General features: G+C 37.5%; 1 protein-coding gene across 7 annotated transcripts in view; it reads left to right on the top strand.

Annotated features, from left to right (window-relative positions):
• The window catches only part of Zfx (zinc finger protein X-linked), a 76,133-nt gene extending 57,383 nt beyond the window's left edge, over window positions 1-18,750 (top strand). For all 7 annotated transcript variants that reach the window (XM_037199291.1, XM_037199289.1, XM_028881672.2 and 4 more), the window contains 5 exons: window positions 10,510-10,659; window positions 11,022-11,165; window positions 11,524-11,667; window positions 12,347-12,487; window positions 13,269-18,750. In XM_037199291.1, the coding sequence (XP_037055186.1) occupies window positions 10,510-10,659; window positions 11,022-11,165; window positions 11,524-11,667; window positions 12,347-12,487; window positions 13,269-14,452 (1,763 nt within the window). In that variant the 3' untranslated portion in view covers window positions 14,453-18,750. The remainder of the gene's footprint in view (window positions 1-10,509; window positions 10,660-11,021; window positions 11,166-11,523; window positions 11,668-12,346; window positions 12,488-13,268) is intronic.
• Window positions 18,751-18,964: the final 214 nt, after the last annotated feature.

Raw genomic sequence — 18,964 nt, 5'->3', positions numbered from 1 at the left:
ATTCAGCATGTATTTATGGGACTTGTGTGTTTGGCATTGCTATAGGTGGTCCAATTATTAAAAATTCCTAAATATGTAAAGTAGAGAAAGCCATTGTTCCTAGAGGGAGCAAAAATTTTCTCTTCCACACATGTGCTCCACGGACATGCACAATAATAAAATAAAAATTTAGAAAACAGTATGTATAGTTATAAATTTTGTTACATTGCCTCCAAATGTTTTGCTTAATATAATTCCTCCTATGAACTTTATGAGGTTATCTATTTTTCTATATTCTAACCAACACACAGCAGTATTTCCCTGGTGTTTGCTGGTCTGCAGAGGAATATGTAATGTAACTTATTTCCAGTTGGATTGATTTTGGAAGATAATCCTTGTAGCAGTAGAGAGTAAGAATAGTGAACAAGAGACTAGTGATAGACAGTAGTTCAAGTGGTTCATGTGTGAGAAAAATACCTCAAGTTGGGTGTGGCTGTGTAGTTCTGTAACCCCAGCACTTAAGGAAGATTGAGTTCTAGGGCCAGCAAGACCTGTCTCAAAAACAAAACAAGAGCCTGGTGGTGTGGCGCCTCATGTTTTTAATCTCAGCACTGGGGCAGGCAGGGGCAGGCAGATCTCTGTGAGTTCAAGGCCAGGCTGGTCTACAGAGCGAGTTCCAAGACAGCTAGTTCCAAGACTGTTCTCTCTAGCCCCAAGGAAGAACTCTTAAAGGAAGGGGAAGGGAGGGAAATAATGGACTACATATGGCATGGAAGCACACATGGGAGAGGAAGGCAGCCAGCAATAGTGGGTCATGAGGGTAGATTAAGTAACAGTATAACACATGTATGAAAATGCCACAATGAAAACCTATCACTTTGTGTGTTAACTTGAAAATGGGTCAAGTATGGATATTTGGGGTATAAAATGACATAGACATTTGAAGTTAGCTTAGGCTATAAGGTGAGACAAAGTCCCATCAGAAAAAGGAGAAGAATTAAGAGAGGTAAATGAAAACTGGAGGTTTTCAGAAGACACAGTGACAGACTTTGAAGGTCTTTTCAACACTATTGAAGGTATAGAGGATTCTTTAAAAGTGTCAGTCCCTGAGAAGAAAGGGTCTTGTTGGGCAATTAGGACACTGTTGGTGTTTAGATTAGTTTCAATAAAACATGGTTGAGTTGATAGGAGATGGAAGAAGTTGAACTTTAATGTGGGTTGATACATCAGTGAAAGTGGTATTAGGGTGAAACTTTGTGTAAGCTGTTGTGGTTAGTCATGGGACAGGAAGCAGTAGTACGGCTTTTGCTGGTTGGTGAAAGGGTGAATGTGTGTGGGACATGCTTATGGTCCAGGGACAAATGACTGGACAGGGCCACTCTGACAAGAGAGAAAGGCAGGCTAATAGATGCAGAGAAGAGGAAGAGACTGATGTTTAGGGTCATACTGGATGGCTCTTGTGTCCTAGGCAGGGGCATAAAATGTTAGGAAGAATGAGGACCCTCTCTAGAGACAGAAGGTTAGAGGACTATCTGAATGTCATAGCTGTTTTCCCTGTGAAGCAGCTTCCTCTACCAATACAGAATAAACACGAGGTTGGGGGGGAAAGGCAGAGGATAGTGAAAAAGGATTGAAAAGCTTGAGTCTGATGGGATGGGTCAGGGTAAGAGGCTTAGATGAATGTTTAATATAAATGGAACTAGATTGAGCAGCCAGTGAAGAGTAAAGATACTTAAATTTATAGTATAAAAATGGTGTTTTTAATTTTATTCTAAAAGTTTTAGATTTATTTTTAGTTCATGAGTGTTTTGTCTGCATGTACATAATGCATCAAGTGGATACTGAAGTTAGAAGAGGGTATCAGTTTCCTGGAACTGGAGCTATGGCTGATTGTTAGTGTGCTGGGAACTGAACCTGGATTCTTTGCAGGAGCAGCAAGTGCTCCTAACTGCTGAGCCATCTCTCTGCCCCTTTATTTCACTTTTAAAATTGCATTTTATTTTTTTTGTGTGTATACATACATATATGTGTGCTTGTGCCATGGTGCATGTGTAGAGGTCAGAGGACATCTTGTGGATGTTTGTTCTTTCCTACTGTGTAGGTTCCGAGGATGGAACACGATTGTGGGCCTTGGTGGCAGCCTTTGCCCATTAAGCCATCTTAGCCCAAAATGTAGTTTTTGAATACTAATGCCAGCCTATAATAAGACTAGACAACCCAGCACCAAGGCTAGAGGAAGTTGTTGGCTTTGTCCCAGACTGTGAAGGCGGCAGCACTCTGGCTTCTCTCTGCTTCCTGCCCTTCTGGCTTCCACCCTCTTGCTTTCTAAGGAGTAAAGCTTAACTGCACACCAGCCTTTTGCCTTTATTGCTTTTTTAGAAAGTTCACCTCTCTAGTAGACTCATTTAAATATATAGAGATAGATTTAGTAATGATTGACACCAGCATACCAAGTGTAGTGTTGCAGAATTCAGACTTTAAAAAAAAAAATCTTATTTATATTTATCTTTCTTTGAGGTACCAGGGGTTCCAATTTAAGTCAGTTTTAATGGTCCTGAAAAAGTAAATATGAACAGAAGTAAACTTTTTTAGTATATTTTGGCATACTTTAATATGTCTTATATATAATAAATATATTTTAATGGGATATTTATTTCATTCCTGTTAAAAGAAGTTCAAAGAAAGCAAAGGTGCATTTAAACAGGTGTATATTCTCATGTTATTATCCTAGTTTGCCATAATGAAGTAGTTAGGTTGTTTTAAAATTAGATTTAGAGATAGAGGACACAATGTTCTCTATTGCACAGACATTTTCGAACTTTTTCTCCCCTCCCCGCCATCATCTCTCTTTTTTCCAAAGTAAAGATCATATTAAATAATCCACTTTATTACCTTTGGAATCAAACCATTGTACTTAATGGTTTGTAATGTGTTGGGAAATTGCTAGTGTTTTTTTGGTTTCTACCTTCCAGCAAAGCTAGTTCATAAAGCTGTATTTTAATTTCAAACCTTTAAGACTGGCAAAGATTTTTGTTGTAACTGGATAGAGGACCTGTGTGGAATGGTTACATTGAACAATAAATGTGCATTACTTTACATATTTATTTTTTTATGTTGATAAAACTTAAAATCTATTTTAGTGATTTTTTCAAGTATACAGGACATTGTTATTAATTACAGTTACCTGAAAACTTTTTTTTTTTTTTTTGGTTTTTCAAGACCAGGTTTCTCTGTGTAGCTTTGCACCTTTCCTGGAGCTCACTCTGTAGCCCAGGCTGGCCTAGAACTCACAGAGATCCACCTGCCTCTGCCTCCCAAGTGCTGGGATTAAAGGCGTGCGCCACCACTGCCCGGCTTGAAAACTTCATTTTTAAAGCTTGTTCAGAGGTTTTTCTTTTCCTCCATCCAAAATTATGTAGGTAAATTTCATAGGTAGAGCTGGTCTTAAGTTGTGTGTCTATAAAAAAATGCATACACATGCATGCATATGCATGCACATACATACACACTCTCACAGAGAGGGAGGGAAGAATACTATTGTGTAGGCATTCCCAATTAGACATCCAAAATAAGTTAATGGATTAATGACTTGAGTATAGTGTAAGTTTAGATGCCATAGTATCTACTGTCACTTCAAGCAATCATTTCCTAGTTTTCAGTCTTTATACAGTTTACTGAACTTCCTTGGAGCTGTGTAAAATGTGCTTGTATTTACTGTAGCTCTGTTATTACAATGAGATTGTACTCCAGAATTTCACATCATTTTTTTTTGTTTGTTTTTTGTTTTGTTTTGTCTTTCAAGACAGGGTTTGTCTGTGTAGCTTCAGAGCCTGTCCTGGAACTCACTCTGTAGACCAGGCTGGCCTCGAACTCACAGAGATTCACTTGGCTCTGCCTCCCGAGTGCTGGGATTAAAGGTGTGTGCCACCACCGCCCGGCTCACTTAAGTTTTTAGGTCAAATGCTGGGCAAGATGTGAAGATGACTTTTGAGGCTTTTGCTAGTTTAACTTTTTAATTTATTTATTTATTTATTTATTTATTTATTTATTTATTTATTTATTTATTTATTTAGAGACAGAGTTTCTCCGTGTAGCCCTGGCTATCTTGGAACTCACTCTGTAGGCCAGGCTGGCCTTGAACTCAGAGGGATTTTTCTGCTTCTACCTTCTGAGTGGGAGAATTCCTGGGTGGTTTGGGATTATTGATAATTTTTTTTTAAAGATTGATTTATTTATTATGTATACAGAAGAGGGCATCAAATCTCATTACAGATGGTTGTGAGCCACTATGTGGTTGCTGGGAATTGAACTCAGAACCTCTGGAAGAACAGTCGGTGCTCTTAACCTCTGAGCCATCTCTCCAGCCCCTGATAATTTTTTTTTTTTAATACTGAGTTTGGACACTAAATATATCTTTCTTTAAAAACCAGGAGATGAAAATGAAGGCCTGGGTTCTAAAGACAGGTGTGTCCTTGCACTTCCCAATCTTCACTCTCTAACTGACTTTAACCATGTTACACACATTCTCAGAGCCTTTGTTTCTTTATTTGGAAAAAGAAGTCAGAAACTTACATGGAAACATGAAGGAAATAGCAAAATGCAATGCAAATGGTAGTTATTATTAGAAGTAATTTTAATTTAAAAAATTATGCACTTCTGTTTTGGAGAAACCTTATTCTAAAGTACTAGTTCTTAATGTGTGCAGAAGGCGCTTATGCAGAAATCATACATATGATGACTCAATTTATTGGCACTTTCTTTGTTTTTAGAAATTCATTTTAATAGTAACTTTAAAATTACGGTAAAATTCTGAGTACTTAACAGGACCATCAAAGTGTTCTTTTAAAAAAAATCTCTTCTATAATATTTTATATTCAGAATAATTTCACGGGTTGAGTAGATGGGGTAAGTTCTCAAGGTGAAAATCTGAAGGTGAATTCTACTTTTGTATAATAATAGATAGAATGGCTCTGTTTTCAGGGAAGTCAATGTATTTGAAATGTGTTTTCCTACATATTTATGAAAGCAAAAGGGTTTTTCAACCCTGAATTATAGGTAAGGGTATGACACTTTGCATGTTCAAAGATGGCTAGATTTTCAGTCATTGGAGGTTTTATAAGGATACTGACTGATAAACGTGTGCAAACAGCAAGTTTACACAGAAGGACATTTGACTTTGTTGTACCAGTTAGAATCAGGTGTTGGTTTGTTTTGGTTTTAGTTTTGTGTGTGTATGTCTGTGTGTCTATGTGTGTGTGTCACATGTGTGCCCTAGGAGGTTAGAAGAAGGCATTGATCTTCTGGAGCTGGAGTTATAGGCAGTTTGTGAGCTACCGAAAGTGCTGGGAATTAAACTCCTGTCTTGTGGAAGAGCCACAGTTGCTCCTGACTACTGGGCCATTTCTCCAACCCAGTTTTTGTTGTTTTGCTTTTGACTTTAATTTTTTTGAGACAGGATTTCTTTATATAGCCCTAACTGTCCCAACTTTGCTTTTGATTTTTGAGACTGAAATTTGCATTGTGTAGCTTCAGCTTTCTGAGTGCTAGGATTAGTGCCTGGCTTAGGATCAGTTTGTCAGACTTTGCTCTAAGTTTAGGCCAACTTCAACCAAACTTGAAGTGTTTAAAAATAAGTACTCCGATGATAATCCATATGTATTCTAGATTCTTCCACATAGATTGGTGAGATTGGTATCCTTCTGGTGCTAACCTCTATTTGAAATTTGAAAATGACAATTGGTTCAGTTATCTAGATTGTGAGGATATTTAAATTATTATGATTTTAAAGTAATTAACCATTCACTTCTGAGTGTGTTGACACATGCTTTTGTTGATTTTTGAAATTATATTTCTCTCTTTCTTTCACTTTCTCTATATATGTGTGTGTATGCCTCATGACATGTGTCAATCACAATATGAGGACACTTGCACGAGTTGGTTCTGTACAGCCCAGTAACCAATTCGGGTCATCAGACTTGGTGGCAGGCACTTTTACCTGCTGAGCCATCTTGATAGCCCAATACAGACTTTTAATGTCAGTATTTTTGAGGCTGAGGCAGGAGGGATGCTTCAAATTCAAGGCCAGCTTGAGCTCTAGCATGAATTCCATACCAGGCTGGGCTACAGAGTGAGACCTGTTTGTTCCTTCCTTTTCCCCCTTTCCCTTCCATTCTTACCCACTCAGAATCAAACCCCTGACTTGGTTCCTTTGTTACGTTTTTCTCGAGGTGAGGTACTAGCCAGATTCCCAAGTCCTACTCATCCCTAAATAGGTGTCCAACCCAGCTCTCTTCCTTATTCCTACTATTGTTCTTATTGAAGGCCTTGTTGCTTGTCACCTGCCAGACTCATAAGTGTTCTCCCTGCTTTGTGTCTTGATCCATTTCAGCCTATCTGCTTTTTCAAGGCCAACATGATGGTATAGCAAATGGGCATATGATTCATCATTGCTTAAAGATCTCCCATCACTTATAGCAGATGCTCTCATGCCTCTGGTCAGGGTTAGGACTTTAGGGCCCCCCTAAATCAGTCTCTCTCTTTTTCTTACTTTCTAGGTCCCATCTCCTACATTTGGATTATGTAGAATTGCTTGGCTAGGGACTTGCCCCCACCTCAAGTTCCCCAAGAAATTTTGATGTCTGACCCAATTGAGAAACGTCAGCTTTCTCGGATCAAGTCTGAGCCTCTCTGCCAGGTCAGGAGGCCCTTAGTGATCTGACTGCAGTTTAGCAGTTGGCTGTGTACTTCACCATGCCTCGTGACACACTTCATTGCCAGTCATTTCATACCATTTCTTGTCTCTGTGCCTGTGTCCATAGTTTGTCCTTTACCTGAATGAAGTAACTGCCCCTTTTTTTTTCTGTTAGCCTGAGTGAGATATCCTTTCTTTGTCTACATAGAACCTGTTAGTATACAGTGAGACACTCTCAGTTTGGATATTAATCCTCTTTTGTGTTCTATATGAACTTACTATATAAGATTGCATTAGAGAGCTTAGCTTTCGTATCCTTGTAATGTGAGTAAACAGACATTTGCCTTTTCTCCATAAGCGACCTTCATGTTCAGTTACTTTAAATTATACAAGGAAAAGTAAAATAATCTATCAACAAATTAGATATACATAAACATATTTTAGTTGTTTTTGAGACAGGGTCTCACTATATTGCCCTGGCTGTCCTGGACCTCACTTTGTAGCCCAGGCTGACTTCAAACTCAAGAGATTCCCCCTGCCTCTGCCTCCAGAGTACTGAGACTAAAGGTGTGTGCCACCACCCCTGGGCTGGCCTTGAATTTGCAACAGTCCTCTTGCCTTTTATTTCTGAATGCTGGGATTACAAGCATGTATTTGTCTTCCAACAAGTATATTTTTAAGTGAAATGTTTGGTTTTGAAGCTGGGTGTATATTAAAATATAATTTGCTATTTAATAATGTCCTGAGTGTCAGAAGTAGACTAAAATGATTGAGAGAGAATGTGTAGTTTAGTAGTAGACCACTTGCCTATCCTTCACAAAGCCCTGGGTTTGATCCCCAGCACTACCAAAACAAACACTAAAATGTTTGCTTTCAGTGTCCTATGAATGGTTTGAGATCCATGGCACTTTGCATTTGAATGATTAAATTTTATAATTATTGTAATTATTGTTGTAAATGACAGATTGGAATAGTTTACAAAAGCCGTTTGCCAGTAGTTCTTTGCTGTGATTTATTTAGAATTTGAATGGTCAGGGCCGGAGAGATGGTTCAGCAGTTAAGGGCACTGGCTGCTCTTCTAGAAGACCCAGGTTCAATTCTCAGGACCCACATGGCAGCTCACAGCTGTCTGTAACTCCAGTTTCAGGGGATCCAACAGACACACATGCAGACAAAACACAGTGCACACAAAATTAAATAAATAAATAGATCATTTTTTAAAGATCAAAGAAATTGTTTTAATTCTTGATAAGTCAAAAATCAGGTTGACAAATTGTCAGTATTTTTTTGCTTTTGGAAATTTTTCTTGCTGTGTGTATTATCTATGTATGTGTTTGGGTAAGCACATACTATGGCACACATGTGGAAATCAGAGGACAACTTTAGGGAGTAAGTTCTTTTGTTCTATGATGTTTGTTTTACAGGTCAAATTCAGATCTTCAGGCTTGGTGGCAAGTACCTTTAAATGCATAGCGATCTTGGCCCAATTCTTGCTTTTTACTGTTGGTTTTGAAATACTGGCCCATCTTTATGTTCTTTACAAGAATTTTGCTTAGGTAAATGCAGTTTTTTAACCTGATGGAGAGAGAGCATGACAGAACTTTTTGACATCACAATATGAGTTCTGCCTTGGTTTAATATTAGTTGTAAACTACAGAAGAGATGATCCAGAATTTAAAATGTTACAGTGATCAGAACCACCACCATCTAGCCTTTGTTGCGGTACTAGCTGCTTAAAGAGTCACGCATATGTAAATCTCATTTGTGGTGACCAAAAAAGCCTCTTTAAATAGTTATACTATTCTCTAGTTTTTCATGTAATGTAGTTACTTTTACCAATATATCTATCTCCTACTCTAGAGACTAAAAGTTAACAAACTTGGACCAGGACTTGTGTGGCTTGAGATTTAAATTCCGTGTAATTACAAATAAGTCAACCTTTGTAGACTTCCATTTGCTCTGTTGTACAATGTCAACAGTACTGTACTGTTCTTCACAGGGTTGCTGGAAGTATTAAGTAGTACTAGTCAATAAATGGTAGTTACATTTATTGTTTCTGCATTTAAAATAATCATCTGTCTGCTCTCTCTGGAGTGCAGTCTTACTTTGTTGTATGGGTAACTCCCAATATCTAATGTAAAGCCTTAATATGTAATTACAATTCACTGTTTGATGAAGTGATTAAAACATAAATGTCTAGCCAGAAGGAAAACAAATATATGTGGGAAGTCACCAGAAAGAGAACTAAAAGGAGAGAGGAAAAGGCTTGCTGGGGGCATTGGGGCTTCTCTTTTTAGGCCTTGGACCTGTTTCCCTCTGCTTGTGGCAAGCTGAGCCACATATGACTAGTTGAGCTTAGAGCAGAAAAAACATTGTCATGTTTCTTTAATAGACTTAACATTAATGAATCTAATTTTTCTGAGAAATTGTTCTAGGTGCTGAGTTCTCATTAACCTTTACCACACTTTCTGTGTTTCTGGGGATGCCCCGAAATAATGTGTGCTATAAGGATGCTTACATAGCAATTACATTTTTGGTCCTTATTCAAATCTAGAATTTTTCTTGTGTTTTATTTTCCAAATCATACACAACATTGATTACTTTGGTGACTTCTATAAAGCTTTTTAAAACTGTAGTGTTTGGCCGGGCAGTGGTGGTGCACACCTTTGATCCTAGCACTCAGGAGGCAGAGTTTGAGGCCAGCCAGGGCTGTGACACAGAGACCCTGTCTCAAAACAAAACAAAACAACAACAACAAAACACAAACAAAAAACAAAACTGTAGTGTTTGCTCTTAAACACTTTGCTACTTTCTGCCCTCTTTGTTTCTCTCTTCCATTTTCCATATGGCCCTTCTTTTTGTCTTTAAAAGAGGACAAATGCACATTTCAGAGTTTGTTTGATTTATATATTATATTTACTTACCACCAAGGACCTTGGCTTAAAGTCACAAGTTAAAGTTGTAGATATGTGTTACTTACATATAAGATATGTGTTGTAAGTTTTTTTTGTTTGTTGTTGTTTTGTTTGTTTTTTGACTTTTTGGGGCAAGGTCTCCCATGTAGACTTAAGTTGGCCTCTAACTCAGAGATCTGCCTGTCTTTGACTCCTGAGTGTTGATATTAAAAGGCATGTGCCATCCAGCCAGCATTTGTAAATTTTAAGCAGATTGAATTAGAATTTGTATTCCTATCTCATTGAAGTATACTTTTTTGGCAGTCTTTCTTTCTTTCTTTCTTTCTTTCTTTCTTTCTTTCTTTCTTTCTTTCTTTCTTTCTTTCTTTCTTTCTTTCTTTCTCTCTTTCTCTCTCTCTCTCTCTCTCTCTCTCTCTCTCTCTTTCTTTTTAGACAGGGTTTCTCTGTGTAGCTTTGTGGCTTTCTTTATTTTTAAGTGCATTATTCTGATGAAAATAGATCACATCAAATGATATTCAGGAATAGTAACCATGAAGGAGTGCTCACAAAATATTCATATGAGGACCATGCTTTTTCATTTTACTACTAGAATATTATTTAAAGGTCTTTGCCTGAGATATTCAAAGATTATTTTAAATGTAGGAGTGCTTTTACTTGTGGTTTAGCAAAGGCTAAATATATCCTTTTACTTAGAGTTTCTATGCTACCAGGCATATTTCTGTGACTAATCTGGTTTTAGTATCTGATTTCAGTTTTAAAAGTCTCTAGAAGTGTGTTTATTGAACCTTCTACTTGTCTAGGTTAAAATCACCCAATTTTATGTGAATCAAGTTAAAGAGACTGTTAAGAGGACTCTCAAAAATAGTAACTTTCTATTTAAGCATTTTCTATTATTACTTGAGATGTATTTTTCTCCTTGTTTAGTGGATGATGCTGGCAAAATAGAACATGATGGTTCATCTGGACTGACCATGGACACGGAACCTGAAATTGATCCTTGTAAAGTGGATGGCACTTGCCCTGAAGTCATCAAGGTGTACATTTTTAAAGCTGACCCTGGAGAAGATGACTTAGGTGAGAGGGAAGCCTTAGCATCTTTTTGTTGTTGTTTTTGAGACAGGGTTTCTCTGTGTAACAGCTCTGGCTATCCTGGAACTCAGTTTGTATTTGTAGACCAGGCTGGCCTCGAACTCGAGATCTGCCTCCTAAGTGCTGGAATTAAAGACGTGTGCCACCACTGCTAGCCTTAGCATCTTACACATCCTGATCAGTGCTTCAGCCTAATTGCTTTTGGGTTACTTAGATTGAGAAGATGTGAAGTTTTTTCTGAAGATAAAATAATTTTGACATAGTAACTGAAAAATATGTTGAAAAAAAGGAAGAAGTGGGAATGAAATTTTAAAATAAATTATTGGAGCTGCTGTTTTCCTTGATAGGTGGAACTGTAGACATTGTGGAAAGTGAACCTGAGAATGATCATGGAGTTGAACTACTTGATCCAAACAATAGTATTCGTGTTCCCAGGGAAAAGATGGTTTATATGGCTGTTAATGACGCTCAGCAAGAAGATGAAGATATAAGTAAGTAGTTGGCCTTTCTGTGGGAGAAAATGTGTTTCTGAGTGTTTTCTCTGTCTCTTTTAAATGGTCGGTATTTGAAGGAAATAAGTAGCATTGTTTTAGAAATTATTATGTTGGCATGTTCTGAGGGAATTGTTACTGTTTAGAATGTTTGTTGCTTTAAAACTAAATGATGGTGAGAACCAAGAAATGAGTCATTCGGCAAGTGTTTGTTGAGTGTTTATCATATAAAAGCTGTGTTCTAGGTATGTAATGTTTGGACTTCTTCCCGTTTGCATATTAGCTGGGTTCAAATAAAAGTATCTTTCCTATGATGTCTCTAAACCTGGTCAGGAAAGTTCATATATTTTCTACTTAGATGTTGCTGAAATTGCCGACGAAGTTTATATGGAAGTGATTGTTGGGGAGGAGGATGCTGCAGCCGCAGCCGCAGTGCATGAACAACAAATAGAAGACAATGAAATGAAAACCTTCATGCCAATTGCATGGGCAGCTGCTTATGGTAAGTCACAGAGCAGCTCTTTAGACAGGAGTTTGTGATTGAAAACCAGTTTCTGTAGCTGGGCGGTGGTGGCGCATGCCTTTAATGCCAGCACTTGGGAGGCAGCGCCAGGCAGATCTCTGTGAGGTTGAAGCCAGCCTCGTCTACAGAGCGAGATCCAGGACAGCTAGGGCTGTTACATAGAGAAACTCTGTCTTGGAAAAACAAAAACAAAAACTGTTTTTGTGATTTTTAGGTTTCAGAAATCTGAAATGCTATAAGGATTATTTGATTTAAACAAGAGTAGAGGAAGATTTTAAAGTGTACTTCTTGTCCTGACTTTTAACAGGCATTTCCTTTATGTGTATATTACATAGAAGGAAATACACTGTATGAACTATACAGGCTTTCAGGCTGGAACTTTCCATCTTAACTGTATCAATCTCATGACTTTAAAATCTTGGGAAACGGCATGGGAACCCATGGGGAAAATACTGATGGATGTTTTAGTGTTGGAAGCTAGGCATTTCCAATGGTCTTACTGTAATGAATGTGTTCATAAAATTCCATTACCTAGAGTGGGGTATTTCTGTCATTCATGAGTATCATGGCTTTTCATTGTTATAATTAATAAAGAATTCCTAATTCTTTTATAATTTATAATACTGTATGATTTTGTTTTTTTAATACACATTGTTAGGTAATAATTCTGATGGAATTGAAAACCGGAATGGCACAGCAAGTGCCCTCTTGCACATAGATGAGTCTGCTGGCCTCGGCAGACTGGCTAAACAAAAACCAAAGAAAAGGAGAAGACCTGATTCCAGGCAGTACCAAACAGGTGAGGGCGGGCGAGTTCCACGGGGCAGCGTGCTCCGCGAGCTCTCAGGAGGTGCTAGTGTGCATCCCCAGGGGAGTGATTGGGATGGCATCTTAGTGGCTAGATGACATGTAGCTTTTGTATATTGATTTTAAAAATATAATTTTCAGAATTCAGTGATATTCATGAATGATTTTCTTGATTAAAAAGGAATGGGAAATGGATCAAAGAAAGATGAAAAAAGTTAAAGCTGAAATTACATGAAAATGAAAGGCAACCGTGTTGGCAAGTGTTAATTTTGGAAAAAAAAATAATGATTATTTCAGTATAAAAACAGGAATTTCAGTATAAAAACAGGAATAATTTACAGAGCAGCAGGATATGTACTTGAGTTTGTATGATATAGCTTATTTCTTATATACCAATTTGCATATTAAGAATCTTATTGGTATATTTAAGCTCTATTATAAGTTAACATATTAATGTTTTTTAATAAAGTAGGAATTCTAATTTAAAAACTTGATATGAATAATTCCCTTAGGTTTCTAAATTTATAAGGGTTTGTCACTTTACAATAGAAATTACATATTTATTAATTTTTATTAAAATGGAAGAGGTTAGTGTAGACCAAATTCTTAGGGTCAGGTTGCTGTGTCTTGTAGATTGAAAATGACAAAAAAAAATATGTAGCATGTAGCCCAGATTAGGAGCCCCCGACTGTAGTGTTTAGAGCAAACCTTCAGACTTCTGAAGAACCCCAAATCAGCATGTTTTGATCACTTCTGCTCCTTTACTTTCATAGCAATAATTATCGGCCCAGATGGACATCCCCTGACTGTCTACCCTTGCATGATTTGTGGGAAGAAGTTTAAATCGAGAGGTTTCTTGAAAAGGCACATGAAAAACCACCCTGAACACCTTGCCAAGAAGAAGTACCGCTGTACTGACTGTGACTACACTACCAACAAGAAGATAAGTTTACATAATCACCTGGAGAGCCACAAGCTGACCAGCAAGGCAGAGAAGGCCATAGAATGTGATGAGTGTGGAAAGCATTTCTCTCATGCTGGGGCTTTGTTTACTCATAAAATGGTGCATAAGGAAAAAGGAGCCAACAAAATGCACAAGTGTAAATTCTGTGAATACGAAACAGCTGAACAAGGCTTATTGAATCGCCACCTTTTGGCAGTCCACAGCAAGAACTTTCCTCACATTTGTGTAGAGTGTGGCAAAGGTTTCCGCCACCCATCAGAGCTCAAAAAGCACATGCGAATCCATACCGGGGAGAAGCCCTATGAATGCCAGTACTGCGAATACAGGTCCGCAGACTCCTCTAACTTGAAAACACATGTAAAGACTAAGCATAGTAAAGAGATGCCGTTCAAGTGTGACGTTTGTCTTCTGACTTTCTCAGATACCAAAGAGGTGCAACAACATGCTCTTATCCATCAAGAGAGCAAAACACACCAGTGTTTGCATTGTGACCACAAGAGTTCGAACTCAAGTGATTTGAAGCGACACATAATTTCAGTTCACACAAAGGACTATCCTCATAAGTGTGACATGTGTGATAAAGGCTTTCACAGGCCATCAGAACTCAAGAAACATGTGGCTGCCCACAAGGGTAAAAAAATGCACCAGTGTAGACATTGTGACTTTAAGATTGCAGATCCATTTGTACTAAGTCGCCATATCCTCTCGGTTCATACAAAGGACCTTCCATTTAGGTGTAAGAGATGTAGAAAGGGATTTCGGCAACAGAGTGAGCTTAAAAAGCATATGAAGACGCACAGTGGCCGGAAAGTGTATCAGTGTGAGTACTGTGAATATAGCACTACAGATGCCTCAGGCTTTAAGCGGCACGTTATCTCCATTCATACGAAAGACTACCCTCACCGCTGTGAGTACTGCAAGAAAGGATTTCGAAGACCCTCGGAAAAGAACCAGCACATAATGCGACATCATAAAGAAGTTGGCCTGCCCTAACAGTAATCTTCACAGATGCTTGTAGAGAAACTGGCCTGGAAACAGAAAATTCATTGAAAAGCCAATCAGTCTTGTTCACATACAATACTGTATATTGATTTATGCTGTGTACAAATAGAATTACTGCTTCTAGTTGACTTTTTTTTTTTTTTTTTTTTTTTTACATTTTGTTCAATAGTGTGTTCTGAATTCCATTCAGTTTGTTTAATACATGGGGAAAAGCAGCAACAAGTTAGTTGCTTTTACTAAAGTACTCCCTGATTCTATACTGAAGTTTTCTATCTTAGAAGTTTTATATTTATTTTAAAATATTTACCTTGCTTACCTTGATGGTACTCTTCTAAGACCATTTAACTCACGGTAACTTTGCATTGGTATCTGAAAGTATTCATGTTGACTTATTTTTTTTTCTCACAAATTTCTCACAATAAAATTGTCAGAGACATTGGAGCAGGAGGTTTTTTTACGGTGAGGTCTCATGATCATAACATGGAAGTCGTTTACTTGTCTTGCTTAGTATTTGCAGGCCATATGACTATGAAAGTTTCCATATGAACTTTCGTGTCCCTGGCATTGCTGAGTAAAAGAACAGTGGCTGGGTTTGTGTTTTCTTTTTTTTTCCTTTTTAGTGGACAAAATATACTTCTTGTTTCTTTAGATTATTTACCTCTTTTGTCAGTGTAGCAAACTTTTAGAAAACCTTGTTGGGAAGTTTTGCTTGATCCTTGTTGTATTTTGATTATTCTGTCTGTGCTGCTTTGTCTTGGAATGGTTGTGTGCTACAAATGAAATTTAATTGAGGACTGCATTTTGGAATCTCCTAGGGGTAACTTGTGGCTCATAGGATCTTTTGCAACTTTATATATGTAAATGTACCCTGAATTATATATATCTATCTATATATACACATATATATGTAACATGTATCTGTGTGTATTGCTTATTTTACATACTTATACACACAACCCCCAGTAGTAGTTGCTTAAAATCTATAATGAAAAGTATTAAATTTACAGTAACGTGAAAGATCCAGGGATGCAAGAGAGAGCATTTTGTAAGTCTTGCTCTTCAGAGAGACTACTCAGGTGAAGAATTAGAAGGAAAATAAGGACACTAGTATTTTTAAAGAGTAAAGGTATTTTCTTTTAAATATCTTTGGTAATTGAAAAATAATTGAGAAAATAGAAGTTAAGATGTTTATAGATACAATGTTTTCATACAGTTTCAACTCCATGCCTTTATATTTTTCTGAAAAGCTAATGGGTATCCAGACAGGAATCCCTTCGTTCTCTCTGAGAAGCTGGCGAGAGAACTCTTGTCTGATTAAGCGAGAGGGACAGGAAGGAGTGATGGCTCCATGGACCAGAGAACGGGTGCTAATAAGGACGTAGACTTGGCAAATTGAGCCTGCTCTCTTAGTTCTTAGTTAACCTGAGAAACTTAACACTCACTTGTCTTGGATTGCTTGATAGAGATGTGGTCCAAGTGTGTGACCAGGCTGAGGCCTCACTTGGATCCTTACCAAGTCTTTCTTTCACAGTCTTGTTCTTGAGAGCTGGCGGTTTGTAACATTGGTTTGTAACATCCAGGTCTGATCACTGAGGAGATTTGTAAAAAAGAAGTTGGATACTAAGATTTTGTTAAGCTGTCTTTTGGAAAACAGTTTCTAGAGTCCCTGGAATTGGCCGTTGGCACACGGGTCTGGCACATCGTGGGGAGACCTAGAAGTTTTCTTCCCACTCGATAGCTGCCTTGCCGCCTCATTATGGTGCTCCATCCCTTTCGTGCCGTTAGGTTTTTACCTTTCATCTTTCTCTTAGTCATCAATATTTGTATTCAAAAGTTCTATTTTTGGGGTTAGATGTCTTGACTATTTGGTGTTTGGCAAACCTCTGAAGTGCTAGATTGATTTAGTCTAGTTCTAAATCAAGTTCTTAAGGCTGGTAGGAACACCATCCTCAATGCCAGTCAAAGCCAAGGCATAGATTCCCTAGCCTTTCCATCCAATAGGGAATTCTTTTGCCTTTGTAGCCTCCGCAACGTGCTTTAAAAAAATGCATCACAACTATGATTTGATTTATTGCCCTGTTATTCTTGAAAGCTCTGTCTTTTTTTTGTGAGAACTTTTAAAATCTACTTTATTATTTTCCCCAGAAGTAATGTAAAACACCTAACATTGAAATTTATAAAATTTAAAAATAATCTACAATCAGTACAGAAAATGCAAATGATTGGATCATTTAACATATTTTTTTAATAAACTGAAAGATAAGGAACAACACTTTACACACTTGATATTTCTCTTTACATAATCTGGAACCATACACAGTTCTTTTCTTTTTAAAGCACAATATTGAAGCCTTTAAAAGGTATTTAAGGGTTTGGTCAAGTGAATATAAAATGTGTGTGTCTGTATAAAGAGGAAATGAAGTAGTCACTGATATGTACTGACATTAGTTACAACCTAGTTTTAATTCTTAAAACAATTTTGATTAGCAAAGCTAAAAAAAAGGATGTTTCAGTTAAATGTTTTAAAGAGGTACAGATTTTTACAAGGACATAATATAAGTTATTGTTCTGTAGAAATATCCTATTAAATATTGTATGTCCCTCCCTCTGTATACTTTGTAAAAAAAGTAAAATACATAAAAAGAAAATCATATAGGGGATGTGTGACATTATTGTAATTGTGTACTTGAGAATAACGTGCAAAAATAAAAATCAGAATATTTTCCTGTTAACGAATGTTCAGTCTATTTGATACCAGTACTAAGTTAATGCTTTTTCTTAAGAAAGAAAATGTACAGTTTTTGTAAACCTAATAAACATCAAAAGCAGTGGATTATTTTCATCCCCCTATTTCTTAATTCCTTTTATGCAGCAGTGGAATGCAAAATGCTTGATTGCTTTGAATTTTGTGACTTGGATGCAAATACTGATATTTCAGTCCTGTGAATTTGCAAGTAACATTACAGAGAAGTTAAGAGGTGATTGGTGAGTCCTTTGATGAGCATGTCCTTGAAATTAATTTTTTTCTTTTATCTTTGTAAATGATTTGTTTTATTAGCATCTCTGATTCCTGTTATAAATTACCTGTGCATAAAGTGGGTTTTGAAAGCACTTAAAATTTGTTTTATTATCAATTCTCAACACATTTAGTCTAAGGAGACTACCACTATTCAGAAGCCCTACCTTTGAGTTACCATTTGTGCCCAGGTTGGAGGCCTCTAGTAGATCCCGACATACTGGAGGATGGTCACTGTAGTAGTGAAAATTGCAAGTTGGGTAAAAGTTGTCAGGAGTCATGAGAGAGATTTGCAGCACTTTTGATTTTAACAGTGAGGTTCTGTAATATAGAACCAGCGTTGGCCTAAGAAATGAAATAACAAATAACCAAAACTTGAGGTAAATGTCCAACAGAATGGTGGACATCACAGTCAGAGTCCTAAGTCTGACGAAACCAGGACTTGCTTCTAAAACGTGATCCCACCAATTCTGCTAAACTATGCGGCCCTATTGTCGCTGGGGATCTTGCTATTCATTTCCTGTAAAGTCTTAGATTTGTGTAAGGAAAAGCAGGATCGAGTATCTTAAAGAAGATCAATGTCAGAGTAATGCCTGGCAGCATGGTAGTCTGGGACTTGGTTAAAAATTCAGATTCTCTGCCCTCTTCCAGTCCCCAGTGAACTGGGACAAGGCATGAGCCCCAGCAGCCTGTGTTTGAGGGAGCTCCCCCAGTGATTGTGTTGCATGCTCAAGTTTAGTGAAAGTGATCTTAGAGCACTTGAGGAACCTAAAGATGACTTGGTGTGACATTTTGTGTAGTCAGGAAGCTCACACACAAGCTAGAGATGGCACAGTGATTGTAAATTAGAATCCAGAGACTTTTGCTTTATCCTTTCTGTAAAAGTCTGAGCCAGTCAGTCACTAAGTATATCCTTCAGTGCACATCTGGATAGCTTGCACCTCCTACTCTTACATAGCCCCCCAATGTTGCATTCCTCAAAGGTAGGAAGACTTGATAAGTAAAGAGAAGGACTGAAAATTGTGTGTTCGTGTGTGTGTTTAATTGGCCCAGAGTTACTAAAGTAATTCATATTCAAAAGGACGTTTTGCTGCATTTTACAGCTTTTTAGGAGGTCAAAATTAAGTTTGCCCTATGAATTTTGTTTTATCTTTTGTTTCATGTATATATTGTTTGCCTTTTTCATAAATAATTCTTGGATTTGTTATATATTGTTCCTGTTATTTTTGACATCTTTGCTATTGTAAATAAATTCCTATTTTGTTTTAAGTTACCCTAGTGGAGTGTTGGCTATAGACAAGGCATACATGGTTACTTGTGCACACATCCCCCACATGCCCACAGAAATGAGACTTGGATCCCATCCCTATCTTGTTACAAGCCTGATGTGCTGTGACCGCCTCACTTGAGCACTTTTCACCACCAAGGGAACCACTGTTGCTTTAAAGCACAGCCCCTGCAACTACTTGGATTTTATTTGGCTAGAC

The sequence above is a fragment of the Peromyscus leucopus genome, chromosome X, assembly GCF_004664715.2.
Source record: "Peromyscus leucopus breed LL Stock chromosome X, UCI_PerLeu_2.1, whole genome shotgun sequence".
NCBI lineage: Eukaryota > Metazoa > Chordata > Mammalia > Rodentia > Cricetidae > Peromyscus > Peromyscus leucopus.
The sequence above is the reverse complement of the archived record's forward strand: the minus strand, read 5'-3'. Positions and strand labels throughout refer to the sequence as shown.